The following is a 20,114-nucleotide window of genomic DNA, read 5'->3' on the forward strand; positions in this document are numbered from 1 at the left end:
AGGAAATATCCAAGAGAGAATATTTTTTCTTTTTGATAATCTTTTGGTCTACTGCAAAAAAAAGCACAGGTAAATGATTAATTTGTATTTTGAAAAAGAATGATTTTTTCTCACGGTAGAACTAATCCTCTGGATGCTGTTTCATAAGAACATTTGAACAACACCGAAGTATTTACTGCAGTTAATTGCAATATAAAAGTCAGCATTTTTAGATGAGACCTATCACCCAAAAAAAAGTGTATTTAATTCAAACATTTGAAAAATTTTGTGTGGATACAGCATCCAAATGGTAAAGTACAGGGAAAAAAAAAAAATCTGTTATGTCAGCCTTCCATGACAGCTTATACATGACAGCCTCACTCTCTTCTAGTAAGGGTAAACAGGCTGAATTTTTAGTTAAAACAAGTTAGTACTGTAGCATATGCTATAAATTAGTCTTTTCAGATTGAAGAGTTTCAAGCCTTGTATTTCTAATCAGGGAAAAAAGCCAGAAAGCTGTTGCTTTCTTCACTGCAAGGAGAAATTCCTGAGTTTAGCAACAAGTGTCTGCAGTTAACGTTTGGTGCTCTTAGGCTTCTGAGAAGTAAGGGCTCCCCTACATATAGATGTCCTTGAAACTGCTTGAGTTTGTCTCTTTGATCCATAAACTGTTTTTAAGTAGCCACTGAATATATATTACTGGATGGATCCTTGGTAGATTCCTAGATACATGATAGACATCAAGTATTCTCTCTAATAGCTCTGCAGAGTACCCTTCTCTATGCCTCTGCACAGTTGTGGATAGTGTCAGAGGAAACTCCACCATTGACCTAAGTGTCCAGTCAAGGAAACTGTCAGCAGCTGCTGAAACTGTTGCTTCATAAATCCAGGTTCTGCTATCATCACCACAGCCATGTCCGTCAGATCAGTATGAGTGCTGTAAGATTTTCAAGAGTAGTTCCAGATTTGAAAGTGAACTTTGTCCTGTTTTTCCAACTGTCTTTTACCTGTGCCCTGGATTGTCTGTGACATCCCAGTGAGAGTCCTTCTCTGCGTCTGTAATATCCATTTGTTTGATCGCTGCTCTGGCTTGGCAGTGGTTACAAATTAAAGGACTGATCCTGGCCTAAGCTGCTGTTGAAAACTGTGCATGAGAGAATGGTCAAGTGCAATGTTAATAACAAAATGTACTCTTGGTGCACCTGGATGAAGGTGGTTGGCTAATTCAGTCCAGCATGTTGGAACATCCAGCGCCATCAGCTTGAGGATGGGAAGGCTGATTGGGCAGCCTGATACCAGAATGAATTCCTCCTCCCCCCGTTGTTTTAGCTTGGAAATAGTGGGTGATTATCATCCTCTTCTTACTACCTGTTCTTGGTGGAGGTCGGTGAGAGGGAAGGAGATATGAGGGTTGGGTAACAGAGACCAGAACTCCTATATATGTGTACCATAAAATCCATGTGTTGTGTAGACTAGCGATAACCTCAGATTTATATATGCAACTGCAACCAGCAAAGTAAATGGAAATTTATGCATAAAATACATTACTTTGAGACCAGTTTTTAATCGATCCTTAAAAATTTAGTTAGCAGCCCTTGTTTTCTTCTATTCTGTATAGTTTATATTTTTTCCACACAAATTTTGCATAGAGCTTATCATGCCGAAGTATAGTTTTAAATATTTTAAAAGTTATTTTTTCAAATAAGTTTATACTCATTCATGGCATCATACGTAAGTGGCTGGGGATGGATACATACATGGAGGCTAGGGGATGGATATCCCTTTTCTCTCCTCCTTTGTTAATTATACATTTGTGGTTAGATTCACTGTAGCACATGTAGAGCTACTTGCTGAACCATTGTGTTGGAATATTGGACTCATCAGTGTGTGGTATGGGAAGAAGAAAGTGGTAGTAGTAGAAAGTAACCAAGGACCCTATTGATCAAGAATGTCACACACAGAATCTCTAAATTTTAAAGCTGCTGAACTTGTTCTGAAAGGACCTTATTCAGACTGGGCTGGAAATGCGTTTTTTTCTAGTGGGTTACTACTGAAAAAGCTGCTGAGAGAGGTTTAAAAAATCATCTTCCCCAGTGAATATTGTTTCCTCCTATAGATTACTCTGTTGACAGGGAAGCATTTACATATGGGTATACAGGCAATTTATATTTTGCTAGCTATACTGAATCAGTCCTTTAAGTTTCAGCTGTTGTTTAGATTGAAGAACTTCTGTAACAGTTGAGTATGAACAATTTAAGGACTTCATGATTATAGGTAGTGTTGAAATGATTTCAAGGATACCATTCTGCAGCTGCTCAGTTTCATTTTTATGTAGACTGCTTCAAAATAAACTCATGTTATTTTCAGAATTTGTAATTTTTGGTAGATTTTGTTGTCTGGCAATTACAATTGAATTACCTTTTATGTGGTATCTTTTCATTTCTCCACCACTAAATTAAATGTTTTTGTAGCCATATTCTATCTAAAATGCGCTGTTGGATGAAAATCTCAAAACACATGAAAAGTCAATGATTTCTTCAGTTTTGAGCAATCATGTCCTGCATGTCATTGGCTGGTACCATGGTGACACCTCTGCAGACATGAGAATAACTCAATTTATAACATAGTTCCAGGATTTGTTGTGGATAATTAATTGATGATATGCCAGTGATATACTTCAGGTATTGGTTAGCAAGTAGGTAATGTGAGTATTGTTCACAAGAGGTTTGCATTTTGGAAATTTTACAAAAATTGTCCTGTTTTTATGGTGCAAGCTATTTCATGTAATTTTTAAGCCTCCTTTTTTGGTGGAGTTGGATAAACATGGATTGGTAAATTTGAATCCATAGGTACAAAAGTCACCAGAGTTATTTGATTTACCTTACTTTGGAGAGAAAAAACTTGTGATACTGAACCTTTATGCTTGCTGCTATTTTGTATTGTTTTATTGGTTTTTGTTTTTTTTTTAAAAGATAGTATTCAGTTTTTTAATAAAAATCTTATAGTGTAGTGGAATTACTCATTAGACAGTAACAATTGAGAGGCAGGTAATTTTTTGAAGATTAGTACCTCTCTGGAGTGAGTGAAGGTCAGAATTCAGATCATCATTGATTTTCAGAAACTGAGGTTACAGGACAGCCCTGGGAAAATCCTGGACTCAGCAGCAGATGGGAACTGGATTCAGGAATGCATGGATTGGGATCAAAGGCAGAAGAGTGGATGGAGTCCTTCCAAGATGCTGGCCATGTAGAAAGAAAGCTTGACCCTTATGATGCTTCAATTTTATACCGAGTATGACGTGTATGGGATAGAACATTCATTTTGTCAATTTTGGATCACCTCCCTGCAGGAGGGTGACAGATGTGACCCCTTTTCTCCCTGTTGTTTCAGTGCACAAGAAGTTTAGTAGAACTAAGCAGTGACGTTGGTTTATATAGGATTAAGTATAAGCAAGAGCCTTTTGCATATCATTCTCCCATCAAACCTTATCAATCCTAGAAACAGACTGGAAAACATACTGTTAATTTCAGAAAGTGCAGGTACTTAAAAGAAACTTAACAGAAAAGTAAAATTACTATAGATAAATTTGTTCTCTCCTGGCTCAAACCAGGACAGGCATCTTAAGTTTCAGTGTTGGAACAGGGCATTTACAGAATGAGTCTTTGCTGATGAACTCTCCTATCAGCCAGCAATTTGCAGCTTACTCTTACCAGAGCCAGCTTCTTTGTTTCAGCATGAGCAATTTCCCATTCAGCAATGGTTTCCACAGCTCAATTGCACATGTATAAATGGTAGCGTTGCAGAAGCATAGCAAAAGGTGTTAGATGACATGTTCCTCTCTTATTTCTTTTGTCAGGCGATTGAAGAACAGTAAAGCATCTACAGATGGCCATCGTTACCTATTCAGGGGCAGAATAAACACAGAAGTGATGGAAGTAGAGAATGTGGATGATGGAACAGGTGAGTATTTGTGTCGCTCATTTACAGAGCAGTGTTTTGAGGTTTTGGAACCAAATGCAGCTTCATGATTTCTTTGAGAATGGAGAATGCACCTTGTACTTAGAAAGGAGTAAGATGCCACTTAAAAGGACTGTCTGCCCCTGCTTCTGTAGCACATCATTGCTTTCATACATGGGCAGTCAAAGATGGCTGGTTTATGCTAACATGAACAGAGTAATAAAATAAGTTGACATTTATTGCTCAACTGAAATTGTATATTTAACTTCACTTTACAGCATTTCCTCTCGGAATAGGTTACCCCTAGGTATCTGATATATTTGTAAAAGCAAGTGGAAAAGTTAGCTCTGCTGAAATGAAACCTTGAACAATATAAATGCTGAAATGTGACATGTTTAAGAAATCTAAAAGAAAGAAAAAAAATATGGGAAACTTCCAGTGGCACTGTAAATATGTAGGTCTGGAGGAAATTTCTTTGAGTTATATATTATTTCTCCCAATTAGCAGTTTGGCTGTTGCTCTTATTGCAGTGAGTTTATTGTAAGGCTGGTATGTCTTCTCCATCTCTTCTTTTAAAGCCTTTTGTGTCTGTGGCATTTTGGGGTGTGTGGGAGGGTTCAATTTGTTTGCATCTTTTGTATTAGGAGGTGTCCAGAGCTGAAGTTTCACTGGAGCCAAGTAGAACAGAATGGTTACCACAATGCTGCATGTGGGTTATCTGCTACTGGTCCCAGGGTTGGCTTTTCTGAGAGCATTGTTTTTCAGTTTTTAAGTTTGGGTTCCAGAATGCCACACCAGATCCTGTTGTGCAGCCCTGGTGCTTATCCCGTTATAATGTGCTAGTGTCTGAGAGTAGGTCCTAATACTTTCTTTTCTGTACTGAATTTTATCCTACTAGTTCCACAATTCATTAAGCATTCAGAATTCATGTCTTGTTCCCCAAAGCTCTAGCAACGCTTCTTGCCTTGCTTCCATGAACACAAAATGTTATTGCTGAACCACAAAAGCTCTCGATAAAACTATTGGAAAATACTGAATATAAGATAGAACGCTGTGTGTGGGGGTCACACTTGATTTGTGCTCTTTGTGTACTAGACATTTTTTGTAAGAACTCCTCGACATCTGTCCTGGACTATGTCCTTCAGCAGGCCCACTGATTTAGTTAGTGGATTAGAGACATCTATGGGTACACTATAGTGAATTTCATCAAGCTTTTTGACTTGAGTATAATTTATCCACTATTCTCTATCTTGCTGTTTCCCTTTTCTAACTTGTATTCTGGCCCAATTAATAGCTTTGTTTATAGGAAATCTTAGTGAGCACTCTGTTATGTTGAGTGTTTCAGTCTTTTATGTCATGTATTTACTACCTTTCATTTATTTTACTTCATCTTCCTGTTATATGCTTTAGAAAGAAAAGGCAGTTTTTCTGTTTCCATCATGTTACTTTTTAAGACTGCATCTTTTTACTTACAACTCTGCATGTTACTGTGGCCACAGAGGCTCATACCCGTGATCTTTCTGATGAATATGCAGAGAATTCTAGACCTTCTGTCTTTCACTGGTTCTGATCCTACATATTGCCACGTTTTTAGTGTTGGCTTTAGTAAATATTTCCTACTTTCTCCTTCCGTGTCTCTCCTTGGTTTCTCAAATCTGTCATAGCTTTCTCCATTTCCTTGCTCTAGCTATCTAGTCCTTGATCTGATTCACACTGTCCGTTTTCCTTCCTGCCTATTGTTTTCTTCCTCAATTAAGTTTCAAGTATACTTTGGGTAAACACAAATCATCTTCCTCTCAGTTCCAGACACCAGTAGTCTAATTTCCTCCAGCCACAGGAAATTTTGCTACCGTCCCCATTTCCTATAACCTCACAGACAATACTGGAGACTATCATGCTTCCTTCCCACTTGCTCTCCTGACCCATATCAAATCTTGTCACTTCTTATATTCGACATTTCTAAAATCCATCCTCCTGTCCACACCTCTGAGACATCAGTAAATGGTTTGGTTATTTTGATTTCTAAATTATTCTTACCTGCTTTTTCTTCCACATCCCCTCATTTCCCGCCTTCATTTCAGTTTGTTGAATGTCCTAAAATTATTTTTTCTTGAATTACTGCTATTTCATCCCTCCTTTCTATGATTCTCTTTGAAATATGGAAATGTCTTTGTTGTTTCCCTAGCCTGTGTCACCTTTCTGCCCTTTTCTTTCCACCCCTTTCCCATTTCTTCCTTGTAGCCAGAAGTGTATTCCCTGTCTTCACACTGATACTTTTTCTTTCACTCAGGTCATGATGCGCTTCTGTAACCTTCCTCTGTCTTGGTGTCTGTACTGTTCTCCTTTGTTGCACCCAGATGTCTTGGTTCTCATGCTCTGTAGTCATCTGCCTTTGAACTGAAACCCAGTACTATTCTCCTGTGTTCTTTTTCACTCATTTCTTTCGTAAGTGTAGTAATCTGATCATCTGAGCCTCACGTTAGCTTTGCACGTGTTTTTTGTTGTTTGTTTTGTTTGTTATTGTATTTTATTATTCTCCTTAATCATCTATTACCTGTCAGTTTCTGTAATTCTTAATTTCAAGTGCAAGCTCTGACTGCAGAGTGCTTATATTTTCACATCTAGGCATGACTCTTTCATGTGTGCTTTACATGAGTCTCTTTATAGGCATCAAAGACTTGAGTCTAGATGACACTTCCACAGTTCTTTACTGTACATTTTGGGATATTCTGCTCACTTAGTATAAGGGAACACAAAGCTCCAGGGAACAGGATAACTGAGAGTGTTTGCTCTCAGCATTGATAGATGTAGGAATGTAGTCTTTGGTATATGTAAACAGAAGCATAGAAATAGGAAACAGATTCCCAGTGTGGCTTATTGTCATGCTAATAACATGCCTATAGGAATTAACAAAGTAATTTTTCTTTGGTGAAATTAGGCCTTGGCTGAGCAGTACAGCTGGTGGAAGCTTTCCTTCTTGTTTCAGCATCATGAAGCACTCTGCCTTTTTCTATTGCACTGATTAAACTGGAATACATATTACTTATTGGGGCAGACTATTTGTGCTCTTAAAACAATGTGGCTACACAACCAGTTGCAAGGATGTATATCTTGTTATGGTAGAGTTTTTTTTCTGTTCAGTTTTTAAAATTCAGTTTTGACGGAAAAGTATATTTCTAAAGGCACTCACCAGCCATTAAGTGAGTGTTACTTAGTTTATGAAGACCAGAACTTGAGACTTAGGAATTAACAGACTTACAGTTGCATATACTATGTTAGTTCTGTTCCCTGTTGTCTTGAAATGGGGTATGAAGTAGAAAAAACAGTGCAAGTCTGAAAAACTTAGAAGTACTTCAATATGCAAGTCTCTTAGGTTTTTTTTTTTAAGAAAATAAAAAAATTCTATTGAATGTCTCTGTAATAAATTGCTTGATATTCATCTCTCAAAGGTTAGAGTCTTGAATTTTGAACAATATATTACAGTTCAAATCACAAGCTTAAATGTATTGCCAAGTATCATTAGAAGATTATGCCATCTTGCATCACATTTTCTTGGGAAGCTGGGGGCTTAAGGATTTGTTAAGCATGCTTGTTCAGACTTTGCCTGGAGCAACTTGAAGTCTCATGATTTTCCTCCTTCACAGACTTTTAGGTTGGGTTTGCAAATCACTCTTCTAGCCTGACTGGCAGCAGTGATTGCCTTGTGGTGAAAGATGTGTATGTATCCTCTGCCATCCAGCTTTTTTGCAGCTCTTGACCAGATTTTGTCCAATAGCCAGTCCAAAAAAGTTATGCATTTATATGGGATGATAGCATAGTGCTGAAATGCTCTTCAGGAGACTACAGGCGTGGGTGTATTGGGGAGAACTATTAATGGGAGCCTTGCAGATGATGGTAATCCTGAGGAGTATGGGGAGCAAAAGAGCAAGCAGGGGTGTTGCAGTTAAAGGCAAAAGTTGGGGTCAAGCTGGACATCATAGGAGTGGGTTTCTATTGCAAAACTGGGCATTAACTACCCATTTGCCTCCACCTGAACTCATTGTCATCTGTATACATTAGGCAGACTTAGTTCCTAGCTTGGTGATGGGGCTTTTCACAGAATTCAGTGAGTTTGTAGTGGCATGAGATACATGTTGTGAAACTGTTCATGCTTTTGGCCCTGCAGTTGCAGAACTTCAGATGCCAAGGCAGCTATATGTTTAAAATGGTATTTCTGCATTGAAATATTCAAGTGGCTGGATGAGCCATTTTTTCTGAATTAGACTACTAGGTTGACTCCAAATTTCTGTCCAGAGTGAGATGGGAGCATCTAAATAAATTTGTGAGTCTAAGCCATAATTTTGTAAATTTTTGGCCACAATTTTAACTGCTACAGTTCACTGCATAAGGAATCATAATATTTCCGTATCAAAAATGGGTGTTGTGATAAACAGATGTGCGGTAACAGAGGAAGATCACAGGAAAAATATCACCCTGTAGGTTTGTATTTCTTAACCTCTAACTTAATAAATAAACAAAAAGCTGCAGCTAGTGCCATATTGCAAGCTTTGTAAGTATATGCTTAAATAGTACAAAGAAACATTAACTCCCCTTTCTGTAGTAGCCCTTCTGTCCCTGATCTCCAAAATGCTGTGGTCTGTCAGCTGATGGCTTCTGTCTGGGACTTCTTTCTTTTCCCTGACTTTTGACTCTGATTTTCTGACAGTGCATGCATGATTTAATGGCTAGTTTTCAGGAAACAGAGTTTTTAAAGGGACAAAGGATATTATGCATAGGTTATGTGAATAAAAATATGGTAAATAGGTAAGTGGTACAAACATGATGTTGCAAAAATAATTAACTTTATTTTTTTTTCCCTCTCATAGACTTGCTTGCTCTTTTTTATACACTTTGAGTACAAGGAAGTTTTGTTGGTTTAGAAATTAGACATCAGTCTCATGATTTTCTAGTAGGTCCTGACATTTCCCAGCCTGGTATACAAAACTTGGCTCCTTTCCATCTAATTAAAATGCAAGAGTTATTGAAAGGATGCTAGCATGTCTGCTGAGGTTTATGATAAATCTTAGCAAGCATTTCAACATGGATTTCAGTTTCAGAAAATTCCATCTCATTATCCTAAACAGGGTTGAGTTAAATAAAAAGCTCTGTACTTATTTTAGAAGTTTAGGACTGGCTGAAGGACTTTCTTGCCTTTTAATGAAAATTCATGGCGAAAGAATGTTGACCTTTGTTTTTTTAATATTTTGGAAAAAAATTGCTAATTCTAGTTTCAATCTGTATTTTGTGCAAAAAAACCCCTTTTTTTTTATCATGGGACACATGATAATCACAGATATTCCCCCAGGAAATGCACGTAACATAGTGAAGATTTTTCAATGGTGTTAGTTTTGGAGAGGAAGTCTGTTAAGCTAATTTCTGAATAACATTTATGACCTAACGTGATAAAGAGTAATATGTAGTAAATTGTCTGCATAGCAGTTTGCATTTTGAGTCAGAAGCTCAAGGTATCTAAGATCAGCGGTTGTTACCTGTCTCCTGTAATGTGCATACAGAACATAAGAATTGTTACGAACATATTTAAAAATGCACACGTTTAGTTGATGCATTTTTTTAAGTCATAGTAGCTCTTGTATTATATTTGCTTGTGTGTAAACAAGTAAATGTGTATATTTCTTTATTTAGGTAACCAGTGAAGGTACATCAAATACAATTACTTGCTCAGTCTTCAAACTGAAATTGTATTTTTCCCCTGTATATTTAGTCTTTTAAAAATTTAATAGTAAATCATTCAATTAACACAGCTGTTCAAAGTAATTTCAGCAGCAAAGCTGCAATGCCTCTTTTAAAGGAATCATTTATGACAGTTTGAGACAAACAAAAGCACTCCAAGTACTGTGATTTGTTCTTTTAATAGGACTCTGCCTATACCTTTATACCTTCTTCATATGCTAGGCAATTCTGGTTTTAGAGTTGAGTTTATACCTTCTTCATATGCTAGGCAATTCTGTTACATTGTAAAAATGACATTATTTACTAAAAGTTAAAAGTACAGCTCATTAACTTATAAAATAGTCCACAAGTGGCACAGATAACTTTAAATTCACTTCTGTTCTTCTATGTTTCCTGAGCTTTATCTATAATGATGAGTTTTTAATAATTAGAATAAATTGGTTTGTTAAGAGTTGCTCTATAAGCCATTTTATCTATTCCCAGCTGACTATCACAGCAGTGGCCACACTGTTATTAATGGCTGGAAGATCCACAACACAGCAAAGAACAAATGGTTTGTATGCATGGCAAAAACCCCTGAAGAGAAGCAAGAATGGCTGGAAGCTATTTTGAAAGAGCGAGAGAGAAGAAAAGGTAGGTTAATAAACTTCCTTGTATTGTTTAGCCAGAAAGCCATAGTGGTTTTTGAATGCTAGGCAAACTGTGGTGTCAGGTTCAGCTGAAGGTTTATGAATACCAGCTTGGAAAAAATAAATCAAACTTGTCGTGGGAAGGGCATAATGGTTGAATCATGTATGTTAGAAGTGAAAGCTGTTTTGGAAATGGACTGATGATTTAATCTATTATTATCTTTAACCAGTAAAAATAGTAATACTTTCCTTGAGGCCTGTGTGCTATTGTGGCTTGTAGTATATGAGGGTCAATCTTAAATGCCTTGTGGGATTTGTATGCGTTGTTTCCCTTTTGTATCTGGACATTTGAATCCCTGACATGAGCAGGTTTTCTGTGTTGGATCTTCATGCAGATGATCCAACATGAATTCGTACAAAATCTGCCCACAACCCCTTGGATCTATGCTTCCCTACCCAAGTAAGTAAGAAATGACTGCTGGCAAATAACTATCCCTGTGCATAACTTAATTAAGAGGGAAGAATACATGATGAAATATATTCCTGATCTCAAATGTGACCACAAATAACTTAATGTATTCAAGGTGAACCCAGCATAAAGTAGAATCAGGGAAAAATGATGCATCATCATCTTCTAGAGCTAATTTCATTTGCAAGCTAAAATATCCTAACCAGTAATGATGTTTAGACCCTTGATATTGAAAGAAAATAAAACCATGCAGTTAGATCTGGGATTCTTTCTCTGATCTGTGTGGATTTCTGTGGCCTGTTGTAGTAGCTGTTGTTTCATGCCGCTGTTGTAAATGGAGACTAAGAAAATGTTGTTTGATCCTTTAAAGTTGAATACTGGATGTTTGTAGAACATCTGCCATAGGACCAGAGTTTCTACTAGGTTGTCTGAACACTGCCTAATTTATAGTACCAACAGGAATTACTAGGAGAAAAGTTAAAAAAATGCCTTGGAGATCTAAAACTTTGACATTTTAAAGTAGTAACTGAAAAATTGATGTGGTATCAAATACTACAGAAACCAGGTTTGTCTGCTTCTATGTAGGGCCTTGTCTGAATCTAGCTAAAAAGATTTTTAACAAATCCCACTGTGCTGTTAAGTTTCTTGGCTCCCTTAGACTCTTGATACCTTTAGGTAAGAAAGACTAAGTGGGAGCATTTCATGTTGAGGTAGCCATTCTATTTCACACTGCCCTGTTGAGCAGCTGGTAGTGGTGAGTTTGATCTAAGCTGTGGCAAGATTGAGGTCTGAGCTAGCTTTCTCAAACTCAAGCCATGACTTAGGATTTTAGCATCCTGGGGAATTGTTCAAATCCTAATGTTTACAGTGGCTTTGCATCAAGGAGACAACCACAAAAGACAGTGCAGGAGTGGATTTGTTACGCACTTAAATTCAGTTTGTATCATAGAACCTTCAAAACTATTTCTCAAATATCTCTTTTAGTCTATCAACTTATAAATTTATCCATCTCCTTCAGCACAGTGATTTTTTTTCAAAATATCTCTATAAACACCTCTTACAAAGCAGGATACATCAACTTAATCACAGGTAGGTTGCCAAATGACCCAGGAACCAAACAGTATTCTCTTTGGAATTAAAATTTTTGATCTAAGTGTATCTATAAACACTTTCCTATTAACTGTGAGCATGAAGATGCTTTGATTGTACATTTATTTAATAAGACATGGAGTCTGTTAATATGTGCATATATATAGAGGCAATTACACTAAAGTCTAAGTGACTGCACATGTGAGAACAGTGTTTTACCTCCTTTGCAAGTCTGAGACCAACAAAATCAAATGAATCGCAGAATCACAGACTAGTTTGCATTGGAAGGGACCTTCAAGACCATTTAGTTCCAACCTCCTGCTTGGGCAGGAACACCTCCCAGTAGCTCAAAGCCCCATCCAACCTTGCTGTGAAAAATTCCAGAAAGAGAGCATCCACAGCATCTCTGGGTAACCTGTGCCAGTGTCTCACCACCCTCATAGTGAAGAATTTCTTCCCAATAGCTAACCTAAATCTTCCCTTTTTCAGTTTAAAACCATTACCCTTTGTCCTATCACTACCCTCGCTGGGGAAAAGTCCCTCCCAAGCTTTACTGTGGGCCCCGTCAGGTACTGGAAGGCCACTATAGGGTCTCCCCAGGGCACTCTCTTCTCCAGGCTCAGCAACTCTCTCAGCCTGTCTCCCCAGGAGAGGTGCTCCAGCAATGATCATTGTCATGGCCCTCTTCTGGACTTCCTCCAACAGGTCTTCTTATGTTTGGGACCCTAAAACTGGACACAGTACTCCAGGTGGGGTCTCAAGTACTCTAGGAGGGGTCTCAATGAACGCACTTGCCAGATCTCTTGTGCTAGGAGTGAGGCTTGTTGTGAGTGACTCCCTTCTCATCATGCTGTGCTTGCCCATGCTTTTCTTCGTAGTGGGGCTGTAGACCCCACATCTCACACAGTATGACAAATTGTATTGATCCACAAATGAGGTAAATACAGCATGAAGAGCAGGAAAAAAGCACTTAACTACAGATTGAATATGCCATATAGCTGGGGCTTGCTGGGCTATATTTTCAGTAACAATTTAACTTGACTATGAGGAAATTATTGATAACATTTGGTGATACTTTATGAATATTAGATGTTTGTAGATTAATCTTGATTCTGAGAAAAATAATGGAAGCAGTTCCTTTCCCATTTTTGTACGTAGAATCTTGGTATTGGTTCTCCGTTTTGGGGAAGATACTGAAATACAATTGCAATATCACTTGGTAAAATTTTAATGCATTTTTGGCAGGTTTGAAATTGGGCATGGAACAGGACACTTGGGTGATGATCTCCGAGCAAGGCGAAAGACTGTACAAAATGATGTGCAAACAAGGGAATCTCATCAAAGACAGGAAGAGGAAATTAACCACTTTCCCCAAATGCTTTCTTGGAAGGTATTATATGCATATTATAGCATAAATTTTAACCAACTAAAAACCCATTTAAAATCTTCTTTGGTATTCTGCGGAAACGACGCTTTATTTGTCAAGTCTGTTATGCCTGTTTGCCTCCCAGAATGTAGCCAAAATGGAAATTGTTCTGCCAGAAATTTATGGATGTGTATTCATATTCCAGAGTAGCTTTTGAAAGGGACAATTCTGCAAAGGCATGTTGAATATATAAAAAAGCATTGAATAAAAGAATTTCTTTACATAAATAATTTCTAACTTGCTTAATTTTGTCTCTGAAATATCTAGTTAAATGATAAAATTTGCTTTATTCCACTTAAAAACTGTTTCTAAAACCGTTTCTGCCCTCCTCTTGCCTGAATGTCAGAAAAAGATTTTAAGAAAACAGTTTACATGTTTAAAAATCTACTCCTGTTGTCAGGAGGATCTTTAGAATGTCATATTATACCTATACCTTAAGAAGACTAAATGGAAGAGGAGAAAGCAATATATGTCCTAAAAATGTGAATATGACAAAAAAGTAGTTTGGAGGATGGAGAGGTTATCACTTACTTAATTTGACTGTGGGACAGTCAAGCATGGGAAGTATTTCTATAAAGTAGAGTGACTGTTTTATATACAAAATTATGGTGAAGATACTCACTGCTGTGTTCAAAAGTGGAAAAGAAACTTGGGGAGGTTTTCATGTACTCTTTGTCATAGCTGGTGAGAATTGAAACCCTCAGTGAATTATTGGCAGCAGGTAAAGAATACACTCATGGTGAGGAGCCATGTATGAAATGTTTAAGCCTACTGTCAAACAGCTTCTTTTCTGTGCTGTCTCACCAGTTAAAACTCACAAATGTGAATGTTGCACTTCCTCACCACACTGTTCTCTTGATTTGTAACACACATGCAAGTATCTTACGTGCTATAAATTTGATGCCTCTGAATTGCATCAGGTTTATTGTGAAAGAAGTCAGGTGTTTCCTGCACATGCACTATATAATTTATGTGTATGTTGAGCCATGTGTCTGACACGTCTCAGAAGTAACAGGCCTAGTGTTCTATTATCCTGCAATCATGTTCTGCCTTCAAGGTGTATTTGCCCTGGGCAGGTGTGGTAGGTGTGCCTGGATTTGTCTTATGTTGTGACAGTCTGGTCACATTTGGCTATTCTACTCTAGGAAATCCCAAAATCCATGGAGATAGGATAGAATAGGATTGGATAGTTCAGTTGGAAGGGACCTCCAATGATCATCTGCCTACCTGCCTGACCTCTTCAGGGCTGACCGAAAGTTAAAACATATTTTTAAAGACATAGTCCAAATGCCTCTTAAACACTGACAGGCTTGAAGGATTGACCATCTCCCTAGGAAGCTTGTTCTAGTGTCTAACCACCCTCTTGGTAACGAGATGATTCCTGATGTTCAATCTGAACCTCCTTTGGTGCAGCTTTGAACCATTCCTGTAAGTCCTGTTGCTGCATCCCAGGGAGAAGAGCTCAGCACCTCCCTCTCCATGTACCCTTCTTAAGAAGCTGTATAGAGCAATGAGCTCACCCCTCCATCTTCTCTTCTCCAAACTAGACAAGCTCAAAGTCCTCAGCTGCTCCTCATAGGAAATTCCTTCCAGCTCTTTCACTGCTTTTGTTGCCCTCCTCTGGGGGCATTCAGGGACCTTCACATCCTTCTGAAATTGTGGGGCCCAGAACTGCACACAGTACCCCAGGTGAGACTGCACCAACGCTGAATGCAGTGGGATGATCACCTGTCTTGACTGGCTGGTCACACTGTGTTTCATGCACCCCAGGATGGGGTTTGCCCTCTTGGCTGCCAGGGCACATGGCTGTTTTGTATTGAGCTTGCTGGGACCAGCACCCCCAGATCCCTTTCTGCAGGGCTGCTCTCCAGCCACTCTCTCCATTTGTACTTGTGCCTGGCATTACTCTGTCCTGGGTGAAGGATCCAACATTTAGACTTGTTAAATTTCATGCTGTTAATGATTACCATTAATCTATCTAAATGCCTCTGGGATGCCTGTTGTCCTTTGAGAGAGTCAACAGCACCTCCCAGTTTGGCATCATCAGCAAACTTGCTAATGGTTAAGCTTCTGGACAGAAAAGACATCTCAAGAGAAACCGTATATATTTATGTTGAAATAATAAAAAAGTTGAAATGAGTGGGTTTACTAAAGGTAAAATGGCATTCTGAAGATCATTAGGCTTTAGAATCACTTACTAGGATAGTAAGAAGCACTAGTAACTGTGAGGGAAATGTAGAAGATGTGGTTGTATAACATTTCACATTTGTTTTTTGTGTGTTTTTAATTCAGTGAATTTGTGTCCTGGTTGCTGGAAATTGGAGAGATACACAAATCTGAAGAAGGTGTTCATCTTGGCCAAGCTTTGTTAGAGAACGGCATTATCCATCATGGTAAATATAACTAGCTTTAACTTAGTTGTTTTCAAGGTAATTTTTGTAATTCGGGTGGACTTAATTTTGTTTGACAAAAAATATGCTCTTGTTAAGACAGCTTGTTGAATCTGCATTATATCCTTGCAGGGACCTCTTGGAGCCATTGTCAATGCCTAGCAGATTACTGGGAGAAGCTCCATGGGTTTAATCAGATTGTGTCTATGCTGTTGGGATCACAACATTGCAGACAAGGGACCTAGAGAAACAATGCTAGTGTCTTGTAAGCAAAAATACATTCTGAGGGAACGGAGAATGTTTGACAGCTTTTAAGGATTTAAACCTTTTATTAAGGCCAGGCTTTTTAGGCATACTTGCTCAACTAAAAATTGTGCAAGAGATGGAGTCAGAGTTGGCTGTTGACAAATGTGCATGTTCATCCATTAGTTATTATAAGTGGAACTGGTAGAATCCAACCCAGAACGCAACAGTTTAATGATTTGAATTTTAAGGCCTTATTTTCACTACATTGTGCACTTAGTAAAACTGGTATTTTTATGCTGAAACTGTCAGTCAACTATCTGTGTTTAGCCTATTGTGGAGAGAAGTATCACTGAAATGGTTCCATTTTTGAGCCAATAAGGTGGTTTGATTTCTGGAGATAATTTGCATTGACACCGTATTTCTCTTATGAGAGCAGGCCCTCATCTCAGTGCCTTTTCCAAGGTATAGTCCAACAGGACCATGTAAGTGCAATGGAGAAACTTCAGTTTTAGAAGGCACGTTTGGCTTACAATAGGTACAATCACTTAATAAATAAAATAAATAAATAGTGAAACAGTTGTGAAGTTAGCTACTGCTCCAGCATAGATCCAGCTTGTAACTTTATATGGAATAATTGATAATATACATTTTAATACTTCAGCCAGCAGTTAATTTAATAATTTAAGTTCTTGCTGTGATGTTTTCGATGTCCTTGTCTGGAAAGAAAGTGGGAGTAACAGAGTGCCAGTTAGCTATGTGCATTTTACACATATGCAGAGTAGGAGGAAAAATATAAAGTTTATTCATCATTGGCCACGTAGTCTTTAATTCTTTAATGTCAGTCTACATTCTTTTCCTCCACCATCCTTCAAATGTCAGATGTTATTATGTTTACTACAGACACAGAATTGTTCTTAATAGAATTATTTTGTTGCCTGATCTTGCAGTTTATATCCCAAATACACTAATAGACTTTCTCAATACAGAGTTAAATTAATATTGTGTAATTTCATGAGATAAAAGGGTAATTATATTAGAGCATAGAAATGTGAGCCAGACATGCTACTTTGAATAGAGGATCCAGCTGTAGTTCAGTGAAAATAGAATTCTTAAAATAAAGTTGAATGAACCATCTCTTTTCACTGATAGAGCAAGGGAGGAAGAAAGTTTGGCTTAGTTACTCACATTGCAAATGCTGTAGAGGGCTTTGTTAGATTTTGCATAGGAACTGTACTGGATGTTATTTTCACTGTACAGGGGTTCATTCTGGCAATGTCAGAGCCATGTTGTGATGGACATTGTTTTGCTTCCTGCTATGTGAACTTTTGAAAGTAGAAAAGTTATGAATTTTGCTTGTTTTTTCCTTCCGTTTCGAAAAGAGAAAGCTCTGTTTGTATGTTTAAATCCAAGTGGTGGCATTCTCTAATACATGAGATTACTTACATCAGTCAATGAACTGCGATACTTTGTCCAGTCACTTGCTGCTCATAATTAGAGATGGCAGCTTCCTCTTGAGGCAGTAATGAGCTTTGTAGTTACAAAAATATTCTGAATATCAGATAGTTTTAAAATTAATTGGTATTTATGTGGCTGCACAGTTTCCTGGAATGATGTGCTGATCTGAGTGTTTTCCCAGTTTCTTAAGTGTTTGAAACTGTGGCCTTGCAAATGTAGAGCTGATTCTGGAGAAAAGGAAAAATATACAGTAAGCTAAATGTTTTGATAATTTTTTAAGGTTTCCAAGTTAGACCAGTAGCTGATATTCTATCCATCCTCTTGAATAGAACAAGTCAAATCACATCCATATCATAGAAAACAACCCTCCAAAAAAACCCAAATAATGATTTACAGCTTACCTCACAGCATTCCCTGCTTATACATGTTATTTTACACAATACTGTAGTCATAAGCATCCTTGTCTAATTTCCTTGCTTCCCAGAGCTCAGGATGTGCCAGCTCTGTGGACCTGCTCCCTTAGTTTCTGGAGGACTGTGTATAAGTAGGGGCTGCAAAGACAGGATGGTTCTTCTGTTCCTTGTAGGGCAGAGCCTGCTCTGTTCATCATGGGCATGCAAGGGTGGAAAGGTGCTTTGCAGTCCTGGTTCCTTCCCTGGGCATTTCTAGAACAGCGAGGAACAGTCTGGCCTAAGGCAATACTGTCCTGGTGGTGGCTTTGGTTTTAAAAACTTTTAATGTATGCTGATCTAGTGTAATACATTTTTTTTTTTAATCCAACAATAGGAAATTATTTTTAATTACAGAACTAGGAGGTGTCTTTTTTTCTGAGTTAAATGGTCTCGATTAAAATTAATTTTGATAGTTATACTAGGCATTATATGTGAAAATTTTGCAGGCTGTATATGATGTATTGAGAAGCAATGAAACATGAAAGAGCTTAGTGATTATTTTGGATACTCACCTTAGCGTGAACTATCAGTTCAAGTCAATTGTAATAGTGCCCTGGTCTTTACTGTCAGTATGTATATATATATCAAATACAGGTATAGAAGTTATTTTGCTCTTGCACATGACACTGGTGAAACCACTTAATATATGAAGTCCAGTTTTTATTTCCATGTATCAAATGATGTATGAAAGTACTGAAGAGCTTGAAGGAGCATGAAAAATGATGCAGACAGAAGGTATCTTGCTATACAAAGTTGATGGTGCCTAACTAAATTTTTTAAGAGAATAAGGAATGATGGCTTAATCACTTGGTGTAGGAAGGCATGCATAGAAGAATTACTGAACACTGTCACGTGTGTTACTCTGATTAATGAAGACATTACAGTAACCGCCTTTATCAGTTGATTACATGCAAATTTAGTTTCAAAATTAAGCTTACATCTGCAGGCAAAACAGTAATTAATACAAGACCGTTATCCTAGGGTGGTGCTAGTGCCTAATGCTCTCCTGAGCCATCAAATGTATCAGGGTTTTTTCAGAAAGACTTACAGTAGTACCACTTCCAGGAGAAGTTTTGTGTTGTATCATATGACTATTTTGATTGGACAGTTGAAATTATGAGGTTGTTGTTGGAATCTTGTGAAACTCTGGAAATCCACATTAAGATCCTTTTTCATGAGTCTTTGGGGATATGGATAGTCAACACCTCCATAATGATTACAAGTCTCTTGCACTGAGGACCTTCAACTGACCATGTATAGAAGATGTTGTTCTCTCTTCCTTTTGTCCCCAGAGCAACACTGCTCAAATGTGTTCTAGAGGGTTTGTTTCTTTTTGACTGACCTGAGATTGGCCTCTGCTAGAGTTAGAGAATAATGTGGAACGACAGTATGAATAGTTGCAAAAGAAGCTTTATTTGGCTATTTGCTTGTTAAGCTTTGCAAAAGGTGCTGAAAACTAGAACAGGTTTGAGTGCCTAATTTTTCAGACTATTCCCTACCTGTCTGTCTTTATTTTCTGCCTTGTGACTGGAGTTTTTTTGTTTTTTTTCTGGACTACTTAAACATTGTGGGAAATGATGTCACCAGTGACATAAAGAAACTTAGAGTAGATAATCTAGTTGGGCTTTCTGCCCTTCTGGTCTCAAATCTACCTATTGCTGTGTAATGAGCTGTTATTAGAATAAATGATGCTGACCCACTTCTTTCTTGCTATTTGCTTCAGAGAGTCACCCAACAGTACATGACTTTTAAAAAAATTTAGTTACAGATAAGCACCAATTCAAACCTGAACACATGCTGTACAGATTCCGATACGATGATGGAACATATTACCCCAGAAACGAGATGCAGGATGTGATCTCTAAGGTATGGAATAGAGGAGTTGCTATTATTAGGAAGAACATAATAAAAATGGAGGTTCTGCTTGAAAAATAATGTAAAGTATTATGCTAGGATAAATAACATCTCTTCACACTTGCCTGTCTATATGTTTATGTGAAACAAATTCAGTTTTCTGTTTTTAAAGGTAGATTTTGGCCTGTTGCTAAAAATTTTAAATACAAAATTAAAGTTTGTTAATTGTTAGTTTTGTTATTTAGTGGTTTCATATGTGGGATGCATTGCCTATGATTCTGAAGCTTGTGTTTCAGTCTATTGTATTTTTTAGTCCATTTTAATAGATATTAATCTGTAAGTAGGAAATTGCTTTTAATTTTCTCTTAAATCTGAGTGCCTTTTAGTAGTGCCTTGACAAGGCAGTCAATCAGCAGTAGGTGTTTAAACACAGACAAT

The 20,114-nt window shown here is 37.6% G+C and overlaps 1 protein-coding gene across 1 annotated transcript in view; it reads left to right on the forward strand.

The window, feature by feature from the left end:
• PREX2 (phosphatidylinositol-3,4,5-trisphosphate-dependent Rac exchange factor 2) overlaps positions 1-20,114 on the forward strand; it is a 182,658-nt gene that overhangs the window by 71,528 nt on the left and 91,016 nt on the right. Inside the window, exons 9-14 of the mRNA XM_009995562.1 lie at positions 1-69; positions 3,836-3,939; positions 10,150-10,299; positions 13,099-13,243; positions 15,572-15,672; positions 19,585-19,688. Of these exons, the coding sequence (XP_009993864.1) occupies positions 1-69; positions 3,836-3,939; positions 10,150-10,299; positions 13,099-13,243; positions 15,572-15,672; positions 19,585-19,688 (673 nt within the window). The remainder of the gene's footprint in view (positions 70-3,835; positions 3,940-10,149; positions 10,300-13,098; positions 13,244-15,571; positions 15,673-19,584; positions 19,689-20,114) is intronic.

This window comes from Chaetura pelagica, unplaced genomic scaffold (genome assembly GCF_000747805.2).
Source record: "Chaetura pelagica isolate M959 unplaced genomic scaffold, ChaPel_1.0 scaffold83, whole genome shotgun sequence".
NCBI classification, from domain to species: Eukaryota; Metazoa; Chordata; class Aves; order Apodiformes; family Apodidae; genus Chaetura; species Chaetura pelagica.